General features: G+C 42.2%; 1 protein-coding gene across 4 annotated transcripts in view; it reads left to right on the top strand.

Annotated features, from left to right (window-relative positions):
* SIAH1 (siah E3 ubiquitin protein ligase 1) overlaps positions 1-18,798 on the top strand; it is a 64,590-nt gene that overhangs the window by 39,400 nt on the left and 6,392 nt on the right. Inside the window, exon 1 of one of the 4 annotated variants that reach the window (XM_014255564.2) lies at positions 3,696-3,850. The exons of 1 other annotated variant lie outside the window; for it this stretch is intronic. Coding sequence is in view for 2 of the 3 variants with exons in the window: in XM_005526375.3 (XP_005526432.2) it covers positions 18,454-18,544 (91 nt within the window). In the remaining variant the exon portion in view is untranslated. 2 more of the 4 variants (XM_005526375.3, XM_005526376.3) reach the window with 2 other exon arrangements.

Consider the following 18,798-nt stretch of genomic DNA (forward strand, 5'->3'; position numbering starts at 1 on the left):
TGATGTTTAGCAGCCAGGGCAGTGAAGAACATAAATTAACACTTGCAAACTCATCCCACTGCAGTATGAAGAGATCAGTAGAGATCTTAGATGTCCTTTTGTAGTATGTGTAATCACTAATTTTTAATTAGTATACTTTTACATTCAGGTACTTCAATTAGGCAAGCCTCAAAAATAAGTATGTTTTGTTGGACACTCAGTTTTCTTAATGGCTCCAATGTTCTTATTTTTATATACTATAAAAAAGTAGTTAGGATGGGACACTGGGTAAAAATTAATTCATTAGAGATTTTTAAAAGCTGTAGAAAAATCGCTTAAGCAGGTGTATTTTTCCTTGCTTCAGTGTTGTTATAGACAAGCTCAGAAATGAGTTTATGTTTGAGTGCTTTGCTTAGGGCGTAGGCATTTAGCTCCCAGGACTGAGTATTACTCTGACTGATCAGAAGCAGTGTTTCTACCTAAGAAATCAAATCCAGACACAAAATTTGAGTGGCCAATCCTCTGATAATCATGTTTCATCTCAAGAGGAAGCAACAATGTGTTGCTCATACTTTCTTCATTCGTGAAACAAAAATGGGTTTTACAGAAGTGTAAAATAATCACCAATGACTTTTCACATAAAAATTCATGTATCCTATAATAATGTATGGACTTAGTAAAATGCTACAGTAACTTGTATAAGTAGTGTGAACCAGTTTATCCCTTTTACTAAAAGGATGTGAAATAATAGAGCTTTTAAGAATGAGGATACTGTCTAAAATTTAAAGGAGAGAAATAGTATTTTATTAAATAAAATGAAATGAAGACTTAGAGACATTATTGTGAAATAAGCAAACACAGTAAAGCCATTCAGCTCTGGGACTACATACCCCTATAACTTCAAGGATAGTAGTATTATACATTTCCACACTGACAGTAGGTACATTTCTGGTAAACAATACACATAAAAGCAGTGTCAATAAATTAGTAAAACTTGCTGTTAAAACTGACTTCAGTTTGAAATTATTATATTAACAGATACTGGTAATTTAATGACTTTCCCATAGAGTCAGCCTTTATTACTCAGCATTTAGAAGGGCCTCAGATGGAGTGCTGTGCCCAGTTGCCAGAACTATGGTCAAATATAATGAAAGAAGCAGTTATAGAGTATGCAGAGAGCAAACCCAAGAATGATCAGAGGCCTTGCAGTGGTGATCTATAGATGGAAAGGGATTGATGTAATGTACCAAAAAGGAAAGTATTCAGAAACAAGTAAGTGAAAAAAATGTTTCAGTGTTCACAGAAGTGTTTCAAGAATGAGCTGAAATTATAATGGGAGATTTAGATTATATATCATAGTATATATATCATTATATATCATATTAGAACCACTGTAATGGTAAGGACAGGCAAACATCAGAAGAGGTTTAAACATTTCTGCTGTGGGTGGACTTTTATGAGCTGCTTAAACAAACACCTGGTAGGAACAACAAAGGCTTAGCTGATCCTACCTTGCAGCAGAAGCATGGAGTAGATGATGCATCTTTGAGCTCTTTTAGCCCTCATTTCCTACAGTGATGAAGCCTGTGCCACCTTGCCATGGGGTCTGTTCCAGCCATCCCTCACTACTAATTCATGATCCTGTGGACTAATGACACCCCAGTTTGAGGGAGGGATTAGTCTCAAGTCTCAAGTCAAGGAAGACTCTGAATTTGCTGTTACTTCCTTGCAAAATGTAATGATGAATAGCGGAGGAAAACCGGGATAAGTGGTGGTGCTGATGACTCTGGTGTGCTGGAAGAGCTGGAAGCTGTGAGCTGGGTGAGGGAGCAGCGGTACCCACACAGCAGCTGCTCTGGGTGCTCCCTCTGCAGCACCTGCAGCCACAGGCACAGTGAGCTGTGGTGCCACTGGGGTTAAGGCAGGGGGGCAAGCTGGAGGCATTGCGGGGGGGAGCAGGAACATGGGAATGTATTGTGAGGTTCCTGTGACAAGGTCAGAGAAAAAAAATCCCATTAGAAATGGGGTTTAATTACTTTCACTGCTCAAGAATCTAGTTTCACTCAGGGAAAAGCAAGTGTTTGTTTGCATGCTGTTGTTTAATAATGACCAACCAGCAATGCATCGATCTGGTACAGGACTGTGAGACTGCCAACTTGTCTTTTTTTAGCAAAAGTGTGTGTTTCCAGGATCAAAGTGTTAACCACAGAGATACTTTGTACAAAACCACAGATTACCGGAACTGATAAGCATCCTGGTTCTCATCTCTAAAAATACGAACTGCTGCTATTATAGCTGCTTTTTTCCTTGTTCTCTATAGGATGGTACCTTTTTTTTGAAGCTTCCACTGGTGAATAGACCTCCCTATGTTTAAAAATACATCAAATGATTATCCCTACTCTGTACTAAAATTGAAGGTGGGGAAAAAACTTTAATATTAAAAATATGTTACTTTATGATTGTGTCCTTTCTATCCAGGACAAAAGTAATATTTTATTTAATTGTATCTCTTTAAGAATTCAATAAGTCAGCCCAACTATGAGTTGGCAGTCATTGCCATGTGTATCACCCCTCATGAATAGTTAAAGCAAAAGGTTTAATAACTACTGCATAGTTACGAGGTGTGCAGGGAGAAATTGTGTGTAAAGAAGTTAAACTCTTGTAGTTGGCCATCCTTTGACAATAAATAATTGATATTATCTATACTTAGGAGCATTCTTAAAGAGTGCATTTGGTACATACTTCACTGCATCACTACAGTGATGTATTTCTGAGAATCTGCCTTAAAATTAATCATAAAATTCTCTGAATAGGAGCAGACTTGGCAGATTCAACATAGGAATGTTATACAAAATGAAGTGTTTTACTGGTCATCAAAAGGAAAGAGGAGGATATTGAGAACCATCTGGATAATCAATTAAACTGGCCAAGAAAATGCTTCAGTCATTCAAAAAATGGAAATAAGATACCAAATACATATTTTTAAATATTTTACTGAAAATAAAATAAACAGTGTCTCTCCTCTGGCAAACCTCTGAATAGCTTCAGTAGATGAGCGTGGTCCTAATCCAACAAAGCATATGTAAGCACAATGGTAATTACATCTCTTTCATCCAGTTTCTGTGTTGAAAGTTACATTTGTATTTAGGACATTGCTGGATGGGGACCTAACCTGAATTATGCAAAGTCTTTGAACAGACACTGGAGGAGGGGTTTGTTTTTAGCAGTCCATTAAAACCACCAGAATGCCCCCGTGCTGGACGTTCCCGGCCTCTCTGCGAGAGGCCACTTTGCGGGCTCTTTCATTTTTTAGAACACAATCCCCAGCCCTTGTGACAGTCCCCGCGTGGCCCCGGGGCGCGGAGCCCGCGGTGCCCGATCCTCGCTGCCGGCGCAGGGGCGCTCCCGCTGCCCGGGCACGGCGGGGCCGCCGGGAGCGCGGGGGCCGCGGCAGCGCCCGGGGCCGGAGGGCTGAGAGGGGCCGGGGCGGCGCTGCGGCGGCCCAGGTGAGAGGCGCCGGTGCCGGGCCCGGAGCGGCCCGAGTGAGGCGCGGAGGGGCAGCGCGGCCTTTGTTCCCGGCCGGCGCGGGGCAGAGCGCGGCCCGCGGGTGCGCGTGCGCGGGAGGGGGCGCTGGCGGGAGCGCGCCCGTGGAGCGCGCGCGCGGAGGCGGCGGCAGGATCGCTCGGGCGCAGCCGGCGCGTGCCCGCGGCGCAGGGAGCGAGCGAGCGAGCGAGGCGGGGAGCGCGCGGTGGGCTCGGGCCGCGCACGGAGCGTCTCGGCCGGAGCGGCGCAGCGCAGTCGGCTCGCACGGAGCCGCCATCGGGGGAGCCAAGGCCGCCTCAGCGGGTCCCGCCCTGCTCGGCGCCCACAGGTGAGCGCCGTGGGGAGCGCGAGGGGCAGCGGCAGCGGCTCGCCCGGCGCGGCCCTCAGCCCCCGCCCGGGCCCCGCCGCCGCCCGCCAGAGGCCCGGACGCGGGGCGGCCTCAGGACAAAGGCCCCGGCGCGGCCTAAGCGCAGCCCGGGCGGGCGGTGTCGTGTGGCGGCCGCGGCTCGGGGGAGCGGGGCGCGGCGGGGCCTGCGGAGAGCAGCGGCCCCGGGCCCTCCCGCGGGCCCATTGTGTGCAGGCGGAGGCGGCGGCCCGACCCGGCCCGGGCCTGCGCCGCCCGGCCCGGGGCTGCCCCTTTGTGGGCTCGGCCTCGGCCCCGCCGCGCTTTGTGCTCGGGGGGCGCCGCGGGCTCGGCGCGGCCCGGGGAGGCGGCCTGGCCCCTGCCAGCTCCCGGCGGGCCGCAGGAACGGGCTGCCGGGGTAAATGGGAGCCCCTCGCTGACATTAGCGGGAGGGCTGCTGGCTCTTACCTAATCCGGTGAGAGCAAAGAGGGAGGGAGATTTTTGCTCATCCTACGGCTTCCCCTTAAGGATTAAAAGGCAGGGGACCTTCGTGCTTTCCCCTTCTCCACGGTTTTAAAAGAACGAGAGACAACAGCGTTTGTAGTGAAAGGCAAAGCATCTTAAGTATTTCTTCAGGAGAAGAACCAAGTTTCTTCTCCGGTGGTGAGCTGGTGGCACTTTTATGCTTCTATTAGTACAATATTTCTCCAGTATTCTCCTTGCGCCCTCTTTTTCAGCCAGTCTGGGTGAATATTGCCTTGTCTCTGTAATGAGCAGTCTACTCATAGTCCAAATAAATAGATAAAGTGATTTAATTTATTTAACGTGGCACGTGAGTGTCTGTTAGGAAGCTCGTAGTTAATTGGACTAGGTCATGAAGGACACGGGATATTCCACGTTCGGGACATAGTTTCAGTTGTCTGTTTATCTCCACTCTAAACTGAGACTAGCACGGTGCATTCCAGAGGGGGAGGGAAAATGGAAGGGGCTCTTCTTAACCCTAATTTAATCAAGCTGGTCTGCAAGAAGATTGGAGTTATTGGAGTACAGGTACAGTAATACAGAGTTTCTTAGGCTAAAGCTTGGACTAGTAATTGGTTGCAGAAAATAACTTCGAGGAATATACCTGAAGTAAAAATCGAGTGCTATAAATTGTGTTCATTTCAATGGAAACTAATGTTCTTAAATAGCCTTTGCCTTTTTCACAGCAGTGAAAAATCATAAAGAAAAGCGCAATAATACGACCTACCAATCAGTGATATAATTTTAAAAATCTGTTGTCAGCCAAGAATTCTGAACCTGATGAAATGATGGGCATTTTTGACCTGAAAGTGCATGTCCAGATGAAGTAGCTTAACCGTTACTGTGCCATTTCTGTTGATAATGTTTTAATGCCATAGTCCTATTAGACTGTAGTGGAGGAGTTAGCTCAGAAATTCAGTGGCTCCAGCTAAGTAGGTGTGAACTAAGTAAATACTTTAAATAACATGAGTACTTTTCATACTTAGGTTTGAGTAGAGTTGCTGCTCTTTGCTTAGTGTGAATTGAGAAAGAAAGCCTGCTCAATTGTCAGACACATGCCTGTAATGTGGAAAAGGGGAGCATGTTCATGTGAGAAGCAACTCTTTGGTCTGAAAATTCAAAGAAAGCAAGTAGGACAGGTTTATGAACTATGGTCTTCAGATGAAAAATTGTGGAAGACTGTCCATGCATCTGCAATTAGAAATATGATTCCTTAATTTTAAGTTAGAATTGCTTTGCTTTATTTTTCTTCTGTAGTAGTAGTGCTTTTAGTCTTGTAACAGTCAGCTTTAACAGCCGGACTGAGTTTTGCCAAATGGATTATTAGTGTCTTTTTTGCTTTGATGATTGTCTTATTTTCAGGAGCTAAACTGAAGCAGCATAGGCAAGTTAAATGAGTTATAATTTCATTGATGCATATAAAGAACTCAGTTGTGCAGTTGTAGTGCATGTAGTCTGCAGAAAGGCAGAGAGCGCACTCTGTTTGCAGCCACTGACTGTGGTTACCTGAATTCCTGCTCAGTGCTGTTGGTGCTACCTGCTGCAGAAAGCAGCAGCGCTCAAGTGAGGATGCTGGCAGGCTCTAGTTCATCTCAGCCATCACGTGGTGTCTCAAGCTCAGGATCTCAGCTCCAAAGTTTACAGTCTTAAATGTCATGAACATGGTAGATGCAGATTTTTTTACTGGATTTTTTGCTTTTCTGTTGCTTTGGTTTTTGAAGAGAAATCAGCATTCAAAAACATGAAAACTAGTTGTAATTTAAAAAAATAGTAAGGAGTTTTTGGGGATTTTTAATTTTATTTTTTTATTTTGACAAAATACACAACAGAGACATATTACTACCTTAATACAATGTTTTCATTAATAGGAATGCTTCATTAGTAAGAAAAATTCGTTGTAAGCAGGTTACTCTTTTTCAAAGTGTACATACTGTTCCTTTCCTAAATGTTCAATGACGTGATAAAAATGTAATTTTGATGTGTGTTTTCTGTGTACAGTATTATATTGTGGGCTAGAAATTGGGAGATATCCATAAATACTCTGTTGTTACCATGAGGTGTTTCTTCAGGTTTACCTGAGCTTTTGCTGTTAGCACTTAAATGCATGTAAGCAAAAATCTTCCTAAGTCAGTGACCTAAGATTGTTTGATATGCCAGAGTATGTTCAGCTGTTAGCTTTCGAATGGAGTAAAGGAAGACAAAAACTAGCATTAATGCCCCAGTCTTTAAGTTTAGTGCCACTAGAGAGAGAGAGATTCTAATTCCAATCCAAACTGCATACCATGTTTCTGTAATGGCCAGGACAGCTATTATAAATATATGCCTGTTTGAGTGACTGTATAAAATGATGATTCTTTGTGTTATCACAGGAATAATGAGATATTTGGTTACTAATTCCACAGTACTTTAATCAGATAAAGTGCTAGATAATTGCAGCTAACCAAATGGCCCCTTCTGATTTTAACTTGTTTTTCTTTATAGAAGCTGAATATGCTCCCTGTGTTTTTAGGGAGGAAGTAAAATGTTACCTAAATGATAAAATCTGTGTTTGTCCTCTTGCACATGGAAAAATTAATTATAAAATTACCATGGATGTATTCCAGGGCTGTTGATATAAGAGCAGTAAATTGCTCTATAGACATTTGCTGACCTTTTCCTTTGTGGTCTGCCTTATCCAGAAACACATTTTTATCTCTTCTTGTAGCCATTGATGACCTTGCTGGACATGAAGAAAAACAAGGAGAGTGTACTGATAACTTTGGCCACTTAAAAAATTACTCATCCACTCCTTAAAAGTGAAAGAGAAGTTCTTTGAAGTGTGGTTTGTGTGGCTGGGGTGGTTTAACCCTGGCTGGCAGCTCAGTACCACACAGCCTCTCTCTCTCACTTCCCCACCTGCGGGATCAAGGAGAGAATTGCAAGAATAAAAGCAAAAATAACCTCTTGGATTGAGATAAAGCCAGTGTAATAGGTAAAGGAAGAGCTGCACACACAGGCAAAGCAAGCTGAGGAATTCTTTCACCGCTTGCCATGAGCAAGGCAGGTGTTCAGCCATTCCCAGGAAAGCAGGGCTCCATGGTGCTTGTTGCTTACTTGGGGAGACCAATGCTATCACTCCAGACATCTTCCCTTCCTCTTCTTCCCCCAGCTTTACATGCTGAGCATGATGCCAGATGGTCTGGAGTATACCTCTGGTCAGCTGGGGTCACCTGTCCTGGCTGTGTCCCCTCCCAAGGTGCTGTGCACCCCCAGCCTCCCCACTGCTGGGGTGGTGTTAGAAGCAGGAAAGGCCTTGACTGTACAAGCCCTGCTCAGTGATAGCAAAACCATCTGTATTTATCAGCACTGCTTCCAGCACAAACCCAAAACACAGCCCTGTCCTAGCCACTGCGAAGAAAACGAACTCTACCCAAAGCAAAATCAGCACAGTGGCATGAAGTCTTTAAATATTTTAAGGTTCTTTTCTAGAATTCTTGTGCATTGTACTGAACAGAGCAAAAAGTAATTTAGTCTTTGAAGAAAGACAGTCACTTTTCAAGTTGTTTTTTTTTTTTTTAATGCTGTCAAGGAGGAACATTTAATATGCCACACTTTTAAGAGTTACTTTCAAATACATGTTCAGATTAAGTATGTCAAAGGAAAATTGTTCTTTAAATTTTGCTAATGTATGGATTGTGCAAAGGTTTTAACTGGAGTAGGAGTATTTTAAAGCAATTTGGTGTTAAACTAGAGGAAGGAAAGCTTGAAAATAAATTGCATAAAAATTTCTAGAATTGGTGTCTAACTTAGAAATATACATGTGTTAAAAGGTTTATCTCTGTTGTTTCTGTTTGCTCCGTGTTACAGATCTTTCAGGAGGGAAAGTTATATGTCTTATATTTTACAAGGTGATGACAACTGCAATACAAAGTTTCTGTTTTGTACATTTGGTACAAGTTGCTTCATGCTGAAGTGTGATGTAGGTATTAGTTTGAAGTGGGGTTTAAAAGTATTTTTTTTCCCCTTATGATTTTTTCAAAAGTCAGCATTACTCCTTTTTAGGAGTGGTTAGTTGTTGTTAACATATCAGTGTTAGGAAAGGAGAAATAATAGAAGATGTAGCACCACGTGAGCTGTGGTACATCCAAGGTACAGTTCCTTCTGGGCTGCCAGCATTACCTTGCAGTGTTGCTGCCACCGGTGGGAATGTGAAACAGAGCAGTTTTAGTCCCAGGTTCAGTTGAAAACTCCCCACCTGTGAGGAGAAGGGTGACTGTTCCCTGGTGTCTTTCCCAGGGCAGATGCCACCATGGGACCTGAGTTCAGCCCTGCTGCAGGAGGTCGCACCCTCTGTCACTGCGGTTGCGCTCGGGCCCCTGTCAGGGCAGGCTTAGAGCTGAGAAAGGATGGCTGGGCTCTCCATTGCCACTTGGGTTTGGTGCTTCCTGGGGTCCAGGGGAAGTGCTCATGGACTTGTGCAAGACTGGTCTTGTTGAATACATTTTCTTAAAGAGAAAGAAAACCAGTGGGTAAAAAGCAGGCATCACAACCACGCAGTTTGGTGGCAGCCTGCTTTTGTTTGTTGTGGAAATGGTGGAATCACACTCCAGCATCCTCTGTGTGTGTGCCTAGTGTCGTGGAGCCTGTATCTGGTGGGTCATTCTTCCTAGGATAGACAAACAATTTTCTTGTAGTGCTCTGTGAGAGCTCTTAAGAAATATTGTAACTGAGCAGTTTTCTTAAAAGTGCTGTTAAAATATTTAAGGACTTTAAAACATGGCATGTTGCTACTTTGAAAAGTGGTGACTGTAACTCCTTGCTCTAATTTTTTTTTTAAAAAAACCTCATTACCTTTTTTTTTAACCAGCATGGGTCTGCTACAGTTTTATATTTTAATCTTCTTAAATTACCTAATGTTGTTTTGTAAATCATGTGTTAAACATGCTTTGATACGCATTTTTGTGTTGATACCTGTACGACCCCACTTTAAAGTGTAACTTAAAACTACTGGTGTTTAAAGCTGATAACTTTTGCCTGTATTTGAGCCTTAAGTCTTGCTCCTTTCTGTCTCACAAGGTGCATGTGCAGTTGTCTTCTTGTAAAATTTGTGAAAATGCTCTGCTCAACTAGTATTTTGGTTTCTGAATGACTTTATTTTGAAATATATATTTATACAAGTCTTTAGAGTCACAAAACTACTTTTATTCACAGGAGTTTTCCCCCTTTTTGTGCATGAAGGCATCAACACAGTTGGGAGTTAATTTTTATAGGGTTCATCTCTCTGTGGCCGATATCTGTGTGATTGCACAAGTGCACTAAGGATGTAATTTGGAGACTGGTTGCACAGGTGTGACTGGGGAATCATTTGGCTGGCAGATGTTGATGGTGTCCTATGAAATTTTAGTGTGGCTTTGTGCTGCGTCAAGTCTAATTATTAGAAAGGAAATTTTACAGATGAAAAATATGCATTCCATAATAGAAGCTGACATTCTTCCAAAACAGCGCCTGTAAAGCAGTAAGTTTGAGAGCACTTTTGTGCATATTAAAACCACCTGCTGACCTAAACAGTTTTGTTTTAAAATCAGGTGTTCTGTTTAAGCAAAAGTTGTTCCTTGCACAGTCGTAATTCTTCCATGGGTGTACTGGTGCTCAACTACTAATGGACTTGAGTGTAGGAAAAGGAAGGTTTCATTGAAAGCTGTTCTTTAAAGTGCGTATGAGGAAGTAGACTTAAGGTTGCCTATGAAACTTTAAATTTTTTATTTCCCATTTTTTGAATGCTTGATCCTCCAACCTATTCTATTTTTGTAATAGCCGTGTAAAAGAAAAACGCTAAAAAGTACTGAATTTTACAACTGTGCTTTAGACGGCTTTTAGTGATTCATGGCTAAGAGTTGATGTTCGAGATTCAGCACGGCAGCAGACTCAAGTTTTGATTATGAATACCTTAACAGAAGAAAGGACAGTATTTTGCAGAGAAAGACAGTGATAGGTCTTGAATTTAGAAAGTGCAGATAAAGAGAACATGAAGTAGGAGAAAAATGTCTAATCCTGTCAGTTCCAAACCATTTATAGTGTCTCGTGTTTTAATTTCTGATGCAGACTCAGGCCTGACTTCAGAGTGATTATGACAGAATTTTAATTTTGTATGCCATGAAGCAATTCCCAAGCAATACAAATAAGTGAAATAGTGCGTACATTTTACTTGGCATTTGAGATGTACCTGATCAGAATTTAACGGCAATAAAAGAACATGTAATTCTCTTGCTCAACGGGTTGTTTTTTTTCTGCTGAATTTAAATAAGTTGCTTGAAAATCTGGGAATTTGGAGCTTTACAAAAAAGGCTGAGGTAATTTTTTTTTTTTATAATTCAAGGATCCCTCTAAAGAAAGGTTGCTTTACTTTTCATAAAATCAGGAGGGCCTTCAGATTAGATGCAATAGAAGTAGTGAGAAGGGTGTTGCCAGTGTCTCCATAATTTGTTTCTTTGATGTACAAAATACTGGAATGAGTAGAGGGCAGTTATCCATATGGAGCAGAAGTTTAAAAGTAAACAATTGTTATAAATGCAAAGGCAGATTTGGGTTAAATAAAAACAATTTATTATAAAACAATTTTTATAAAAAAAATAAACAATGAGGGAAAACCACAATAAAACAAACAGCGCAGCGCTGGGTGGACAGGGGTCTATACCCAAAGGTATAGGTGTTCCCAAATCCACGAAGGAGGGTAAACTGTCCGGGGTTTTTATAGGGATTTTTAGCCTTGAGGCCAAATTCCAGGCAGGCACCATTCATCAACAGTCCTTGATTGTCGTATGAATTGATTTCCTGGCATTGGAGAATAGAGTCGAATGGACGTCCGGACCGAGTCTCCTCATATGTAAAGAAATTCTGAGTGGCTCTTGTGGTTCAGGCCATCCGGATGGGATGGCTGGATCCGGGTTGGAGCCGATGGATATTTCGGCTGGATTTTTCCTTTTGTTTACTTGATGGCTTCTCCCAACGGTAGCCCGCAAGGCGAGGTGTTCGGGTCCGGTGATGAATATCTCGTCGGTGCCTCTCCGTTTTGGCTTGATGTTTCGTGTCCTGCCTATTCTTCCCCGTTGATGGTCACCGAGCCTGTCCTTGTCAGTTTGAGGAGTTTTTTTTTCCTGTCAGCTTGATGGGCCGCGTCCTGTCTATTCTTTTGTTGATGGGCGCCGGCTAGGATCGTTATCCTTTGAGTGGGAATTCGTGGCTAGATCTGGGAAGGGCTTGTGTGTCATACTGTACTTTATATTTTATAGTATTGTTATATACATTTATTTAGATTTTTACGAATTTTTACAAGTTCATTTCTCACACAATGATTGAAGTCTGATGATTGCGGACTATAAAAACTGAGATGTTAAATAATTTAACAGTGTCTTTTAGTGTGTAATGATATTCAGGTATTACTAACCTGAAGTAAATTTGAATAGGGTCTAACAGGGTTAACTTGGTAACCTTATCAAGTAATTTCATTCCTTTTTTGCATTAATGGGTGAGACTCACAGCTACTTGTGGTAGTTTAAAATCTGTAAAAGGCAGGGAAGTACTTGCCTGTGGTGACTCAGAAGCTCGTGACAAAACAGGAACTAACCCTAGGTCTCCCCTGCCACAGACTTGTGCTCTGCACCACTAATCGTGGGTTTGCTTGGCTTTTTTTTTTAAAAGGTTTCAAGGAATGCTCAGTCTTTTCATGCAACTTGGTGTCAGCAGCCCCACCCATCTCTGGTCTGTGCTTTCTGGGAGACTGCCCTTACTTGTGAGTTAAAGCTGCATTTTAAACCTCTGGGTTTGATGAGAAGCTGTAGAACTTTTGTTCTCTGCAGCAGTGTAACCAGGCTTGGCTGCAGAGTTGTCAGTAGCTGAGTTTGAGAATTTGATTAACATTTTAATAATAATTTTTAAAACATTAATTATTGTGGCAAATGAGTTTTCATGCAACATTACAAGAAACAGTTGATTCAGAATTGATGAGTGGGGAAAAGCTAAGTCACTGAAATAAAACAGAATTGGTTCTAATGGTGAGGCACATGGGCTTCAAAGAATAGGTTCCAGAAACACAAGGCATGCAGAAAATGGGAGTTTAAAGAAATAAAGTACTGAAAAGTGTGGAACCATCAGAAATGCAAAAATCCCACTGTAATTTTGTATTTCTTTTGCTAAGGTCTTACATTGCTTAGAGCCTTAAGTTCAGTGCTGTTTTCTACCTATGGTATATCAACAAAATACAAAAACCTGTGGCCCACCTTAGATTGCCACAGCTTTCCTTTTGAAATAGTATGCATAGTAGGAAAATTTTAGTTCCAGAATTCAGAAATGTCCATTTTAGAAATACAGACTCAATCCTTTACTTTTAAATGTTGTGTGTTTTATTCTTCTTGTGGTGTGTGTCTGTGATAAAACATATACATTATCGGACATTCTTCTAAAAATTCCTGCATTTGAAGATTAAATTAATTTTTACAAAAACAGATTTGTACAAACTCTCACTCAGATTGACTAGAGATTCTGTGTAATTTAGTACTAGAGGTTCTGAAAAATTAGTAATTTCTGAGGTGTTAAAAGTTAGTCTTCCAGTGCCACTAGAGTGTGTTCTGTGATGCTGTATTTGTGGATCCATACCTGACATACCTTGTGGCACCAAAGTCTTTACTCTGCATTGAGTATCTTGATTCTCCAAGCCCTCCCCTACATATTTGCCCTCCTTAGGTTGCTATGCTTTACACAGGCTCCACTGTTATGAGGACTGCATACAGGAATACGGAACAAATGAAGGATCTCAAGAAGTGATTATTTAAAATGGAAGTATGTACAAACCTAAGTGATGAACAAGATGGAGGCATCTTTATAAAAGTAGTCAGAGTATGTCATCTTGTCCCGACTTCCTGCAGAGGGGCTTTCTGTGTCACGGGTCAGTCTCCTGTAGGGCAGTCTGTATTTGTAGGTCTCCTTAATTAGGTTTGGTTATTCTGATGGTCTGCACCCTACTATTGTTAAGTTATGCAGGAAGAATACTGTGGATAAAATAGGTCTTGAATTTGAATTGGAATAGTTATCACAGAAAGACTTGGTAGGTGAAGACACATCAAAGTACAGGTACTTCTTTTAGCTGAGCCTTACTGAATTAAGGTAGGTGCTTCCATGCCACACCCTCCTCCCTGTGTCTGCCACAGACACAGAAATGGTGATGCAATATTGCGTGGCAATTACAGCATGTACTGAAGAGTATAGGGTTTGCAAAATCAGACTGAGGAAAGAAACAGCCCCCAAATTGTCACACGTGGTATGGTTTGCTGTTAATCTTTACAGAGGGTGTTGGTTGCTTTTTCTTTTTTCCTTTCTTAAAAAATTCTAATAGAGAGTAATTGTATACAGATCCCATCTGTGATGCCTTGTAGAACTGAGTGCTTCCTGTTTAGAGACTTCTGAATGGCAGTATGTGTTAGAACATGAAAAATACCTTGCTTTTCTCTTTTCTGCTGCTCTTACTAGTTCACTCTGTAGCTGATCCTTCTGTATGTCTGCTTCACTTTTTATTGCAGCATTGTATGTCCAGAACTTTTAAAAAGGTAGCTGTCTCCCTGTGTTTATAGATATTACTGGGTGAATTGTTGAAGGATGATTATGATAAAGCTCAATTCAATGTGTTCTGTGCACAGTGTACAGAAACTAGATACTACTAAAAATGAAATAAAAATCTTTTCCCTGTTACTTAGTTTGCACAGAGTTATCTGTATTTTCATATGAAGTTTTCTTTATTTTCTGAGATGCTATGGTTTCTGCCACTGTAATTTTGAGACTGGTGCGCTAAGCACAGCAGGCTGCAGACAGGCACGCTCCGCTGGGTTTCTCAGAAGGCTCCTGGGACACAGGTGCCAGGTTGGGTCCATCCCATGGTTTATGGTGCTGTAGGGCCTGTGTGGGGGCTGCTCTGGGTGTCCTGTGGTAAGGAGGGCTCTGGCCATTGGCTGCCTGCTGGTCCTGGCACTGGGGACACGGAGCTGGGCAATGAGGGAAGAGAAGGCTCTTGTCAGACAGTACCACCAGGTGCGATGCAGGAGTGTGCAGGATACACCCTGGAGCACTGTTGCTCTATCACCGTCTTCACGCCTCTCTGCTAGCTGGGATTTGGCAGTGTCACAGCAAGACAAGTTACTTGCTTGTTTTTAAAAAGGAAAAATATGGTCAAGTCCAATGTGGAAGTGGTCCACAATCTTTTTAATGCAAGTGTTTGGTTTTGATTTGTATTTAAAGAGTGGTTTTTCCCTGTGTTTTTGTTTAGCTGTATATAGTTTCACTGGCTAGTTTATGGCTTATTAGATTACCAAATAATTTAAATTTTGTTGCTTATACCAATTTATTTAATATATTACTACATTTTCTTTTTTCACAGTGGCATTTGATTTTAATCAATTAATTTTGAGTTGCTTTTAATATAGCTTAAATTTTCAGGAATTTCTTTGATAGTTCCTATAGCTTTTGCTTTCTGTCCTCCTTCCTTTCCTTCCAAGCTCAAAAAACAGGAGAGATAAACATCCTGTTTTGCTTTGTGATTTGTAGGGGGTCTGAATTTACAAGGAAACATGCTTTTTTATTTAATTCTACATATAACGTGTGAAAGCTGGCTTGTTCCCCACCTATAAAGTACAGAGTAAGTGATCCAAACTCAGGTTTTGGCTATTGATCAGGCATTTTCAGTTTTCCTTTGGAATGAAATTTGAGGGTTAATCGGGTTTTTTTGCAGTTTTGTTCCTCAGCTTGTCTTCTTTCATAAGGTTGCAGTACCATAGCAGCATGAGCTCCAGTATTCTGTGCAAAAGTAGATGTTGAAGTTCTGTTTGACTGGAGAGCAGGTTATTCACTTGTTGGAATTATTGAAGTTCTTTGTTGAATTTAAAATTCAACACTTGCGTCATAGTAGTTGTTTACAAATGTGATTTTGATGTGGTCATTGTATGTCTTCTACAGGACACTGTTCCTTCATAATCTTACTAAAGTTGTTAGAAAGAAAATCTTTAACAGCTAGGGAAAAACATCTCCTGGGCTGATGGAGTATTCCAGCGTATCTCCACAGGAGAAACAGTGAGTGACTGTGATGGGGCAGAAGTCAAAGAGCACTGACCAAAGTCAAGTTTTTGCATTGAGTTAGAAATAGGTCACTCTAATTTGGTGGGGGTAACAATGCTGTTGGTGTTTCCATGGCTGTGTTTGTGTCTGCACATGCCACACGCGGTGTGCTGAACTCTGAGGTCAGGATGGGCACTGCCGTTGCTCTGTGTGGGACACGTCAGAAACATGGGGGCTCACTGCAGTGGTGGCCACAAAGACTGTTCCATGGTTATCTAAATCTATTGGGATTTCCCGTCCTGGTGGTTGGAAAATGGGGTTGGTAGGGAATGTCTTGAGGTGCAAGAAAAAAGCTACCTGCAGTTTCAGGCAGACTGGCTCATTGCAAGGTAGTGGGAAATGCTCTAATTGTGTATTAAAAAGAGATGAACTGGACAGATGACATTTTGGCAAAGGAAATCATCAAGAATCTTGACTCAATTTTGTATATTTATTTTGGTCTCATTTTATAATATTCTGTTACATTGGATTGATCTAGCTTTTGCTTGTTATGCAGGAAAAGAGAAGCCCTGAGGTGTCTGAAATAACAAATAGCATAGTTAAGGGTACCAAAGAAAACAGTGTCTGGAAGGGTTGAAAAAAATCCTAATTCATTAGTCAAAACCAGAGTATATAGAGACTAAGTTGTATTATATAGTTGATTAATAATTTATGTCACAAACTCTTCCAAAAATGCTGAAGTAGGCCAGCAGGTCCAGAGGCTGTGTTTCAGTGGGGGTGCACATGTCTGTCCAGGCCTGCATTTGATCCTCCAGGCCCTTGGGATCCAATATCTCCTGAGAGCTGGGAAAGAGAAATTGATAAACTGCAAAAGTCAAAATCTTGGGTCCTAAAATGTCTTTTAAATAAAATAAAACTAAAAATATTTGTTTCTTCAAAAATATTGGCAAGCTTTTCTCTGATATATTTTATGTTTAATCAATATTTTCAACCTTTCATTTATCTTTTGGGTTTTGAAATTCTTTGGCTTGTGTCACATCTTGAAAAAAATAACTTGTCAATGTTTTTTCACAACTTCATGTTCTCATTTCCAGTACTCCCTAACAATACTGTGTTAAAAAAGTCTTATTTTCAGATACAATTGTACAGTTGAAAAAGTTGAAAGGTTTTCTATTACTTTGCTGGTGGCTGTAATGCATTAAGAGTGTATTTTGAATAGAAGTTTCTGAACTCAGTTTTGAAACATTATAGAAAATAATACTTTATTGCATCACATACAGACAGTAGTGATAAATAATTTTTTTCTGTCCTTTTATCGCTCTTACATGAGACTGTTTCCCTTCCAACTATTAAGATGACTATACAGAACTTTTGTGCGTTTCCCCCCCCCCCCAAACTAATATTCAGTTACCCTTTCAAAAGCAAAGTAAAATGCTAAACTCGAGTCTAATCTGTTTGATATGGGTGAGGATATGAGAGAAGATGTGCTACTTGATATGAGAGAAGTGAATGATGCTGAGTTGAATTTTTCAAAGGTACCCTGTATGCCAGTGAAGCACAAATGTGATTTCTAGAATGTGTTTGGAGCTAACACCTTGGTAAGGTGAGAAGCTGGAAGTGGAAGAGTATCAGTCTAGTCCTATTTACTGTTGTTAATTCCCTGGCACATGAGGCACGCCATCTTTTTCAGCTTCTTCAACCCACTTTCCGTGTGCCTGCACCTCAGCAGAGCTTTGTAACCAGTGGATTGGTTGTGTCTTCCCATCCCCACACTATTTTGGTTCTGAGTCCGGGTCCCGAAGGCTATGTCCCCGAAGCACCGTGCAGCTGTCTCCTGTCCAGGCACCCGTGGGTGTGCTCTGGGACGCTGCCACACGAGGGGGAGCCTAGGGTGTGTTTCACACACCTCACAACACACTCTTAGTGTCTCAGAAATGGTTTCTGTGCAGTTTTTCTGCAGCTTTCCTGTTCTGCTTGTAAACTTTATTGACTCTTACCTGGTGGGATGCTGTATATTGCACATTTGTGGGTGAGACTGAAGGAAGCTTTGTATCAAGTGGGCAGGTTTTTTTTGTAGCAATTGGGCATTATTTGCAGGTATTACAGTGCTGATACAAGTCTTCTTGAAAAGGACTAGAATTTCAAATAGTATGAAAGCATTTTTAAAGATAATTTTCTTTACTCAGATATTGTAACATTACTTTTTATATGGCCACAACAGTTTATCTCAGTGTGTTCTGTTGCCTCTACTGAAACTTGTACCTCCCTGATCTTACCATCATTACATCAGCGTTCCATAATGTCTAAGCTTTTCTGAGCAGTGTGTGCATCATGCGAGCATGTTGACTTGGTTTCCAGCTGCTTTATCCTTTTAGCTGTTCTAATTTTTTTTAATAGTCCAAGTAGATAATCAAATATACCACATTGTTCTGGTTCTGTTGGTCATTTCTTTTCCTTGAGATTATGATTTTACTTAATTGACTAATATTTATACAAATGGAGAAAATTCCTGTTGAATAGGACTTTATAGATCCACAGTGAAAATTTCTCATCTGAGGAATATCCTTGAAGCAGGAGGAAGTGATTTTCATGTCTTAAAAGAATTTTGAATGGAAGCTGTAGCTTTTTCAGAGCAGTTATTTGGGGGGAAGTGTGTGAGGCCCGGATCCCGGTCCCACGGCGGGGCGGGCCCCGATCCCGGTTCCGCGGGAAGGGCGGGGCCGAGGCGGGTCCTCCCCCGGAGGCAGCGGCGGGCGGGGCGGGGCCGTCCCGGGCCGGCAGTGCCGGGGGAAGCTCGGGGAACCATTTTGGGGCGCGGGGCCGGAGCGCGGCCGCACATGGGGGCGGTGGGCCCCGCCCGGGGCGGTGCCGTCCGGGCGCGGCGCGGGGCCCGCCCGGGGTCGCCGGGGCTTTCGGCGCGGTCAGTGCCCGGCCCGTGCCCCCAGCCCGTCTGTGCTGCGCGGACACGCCATGAGCTCCTCCGCGCCCCATGACGGGCAGATCTGCCTCCAGCGGGTCGTATTCCTGGAAGGGCGTCTGGTCTGCGTGCTTGCCGGGGAGTAAAACCTGCAAGGGGAAAGGTAGCGCCGATTAAATTGCCTTATGCGCAGTATTTAAAGCTGGGCTTGTGGGAGCTGTTACGTTGTGTCCCGCGGGAGGTCTCCGTAGCCTGTGCATGTCGCCTTTCCCAGAACACTGTCGAGAATGCCTTTAGCAACAGGTCGGTGCGTTCTGATACTACTAAGAACAGCTTTTCTTGATTTAGAACTAGGAAATCTTAAGATGCATTTTCCCTTTTTCACTCTTACTGTTGGATAATTCTTTTCGAATACGT

The sequence above is a fragment of the Pseudopodoces humilis genome, chromosome 14, assembly GCF_049639895.1.
Source record: "Pseudopodoces humilis isolate 2021_Gansu_Grassland_sample_001 chromosome 14, ASM4963989v1, whole genome shotgun sequence".
NCBI classification, from domain to species: domain Eukaryota; kingdom Metazoa; phylum Chordata; class Aves; order Passeriformes; family Paridae; genus Pseudopodoces; species Pseudopodoces humilis.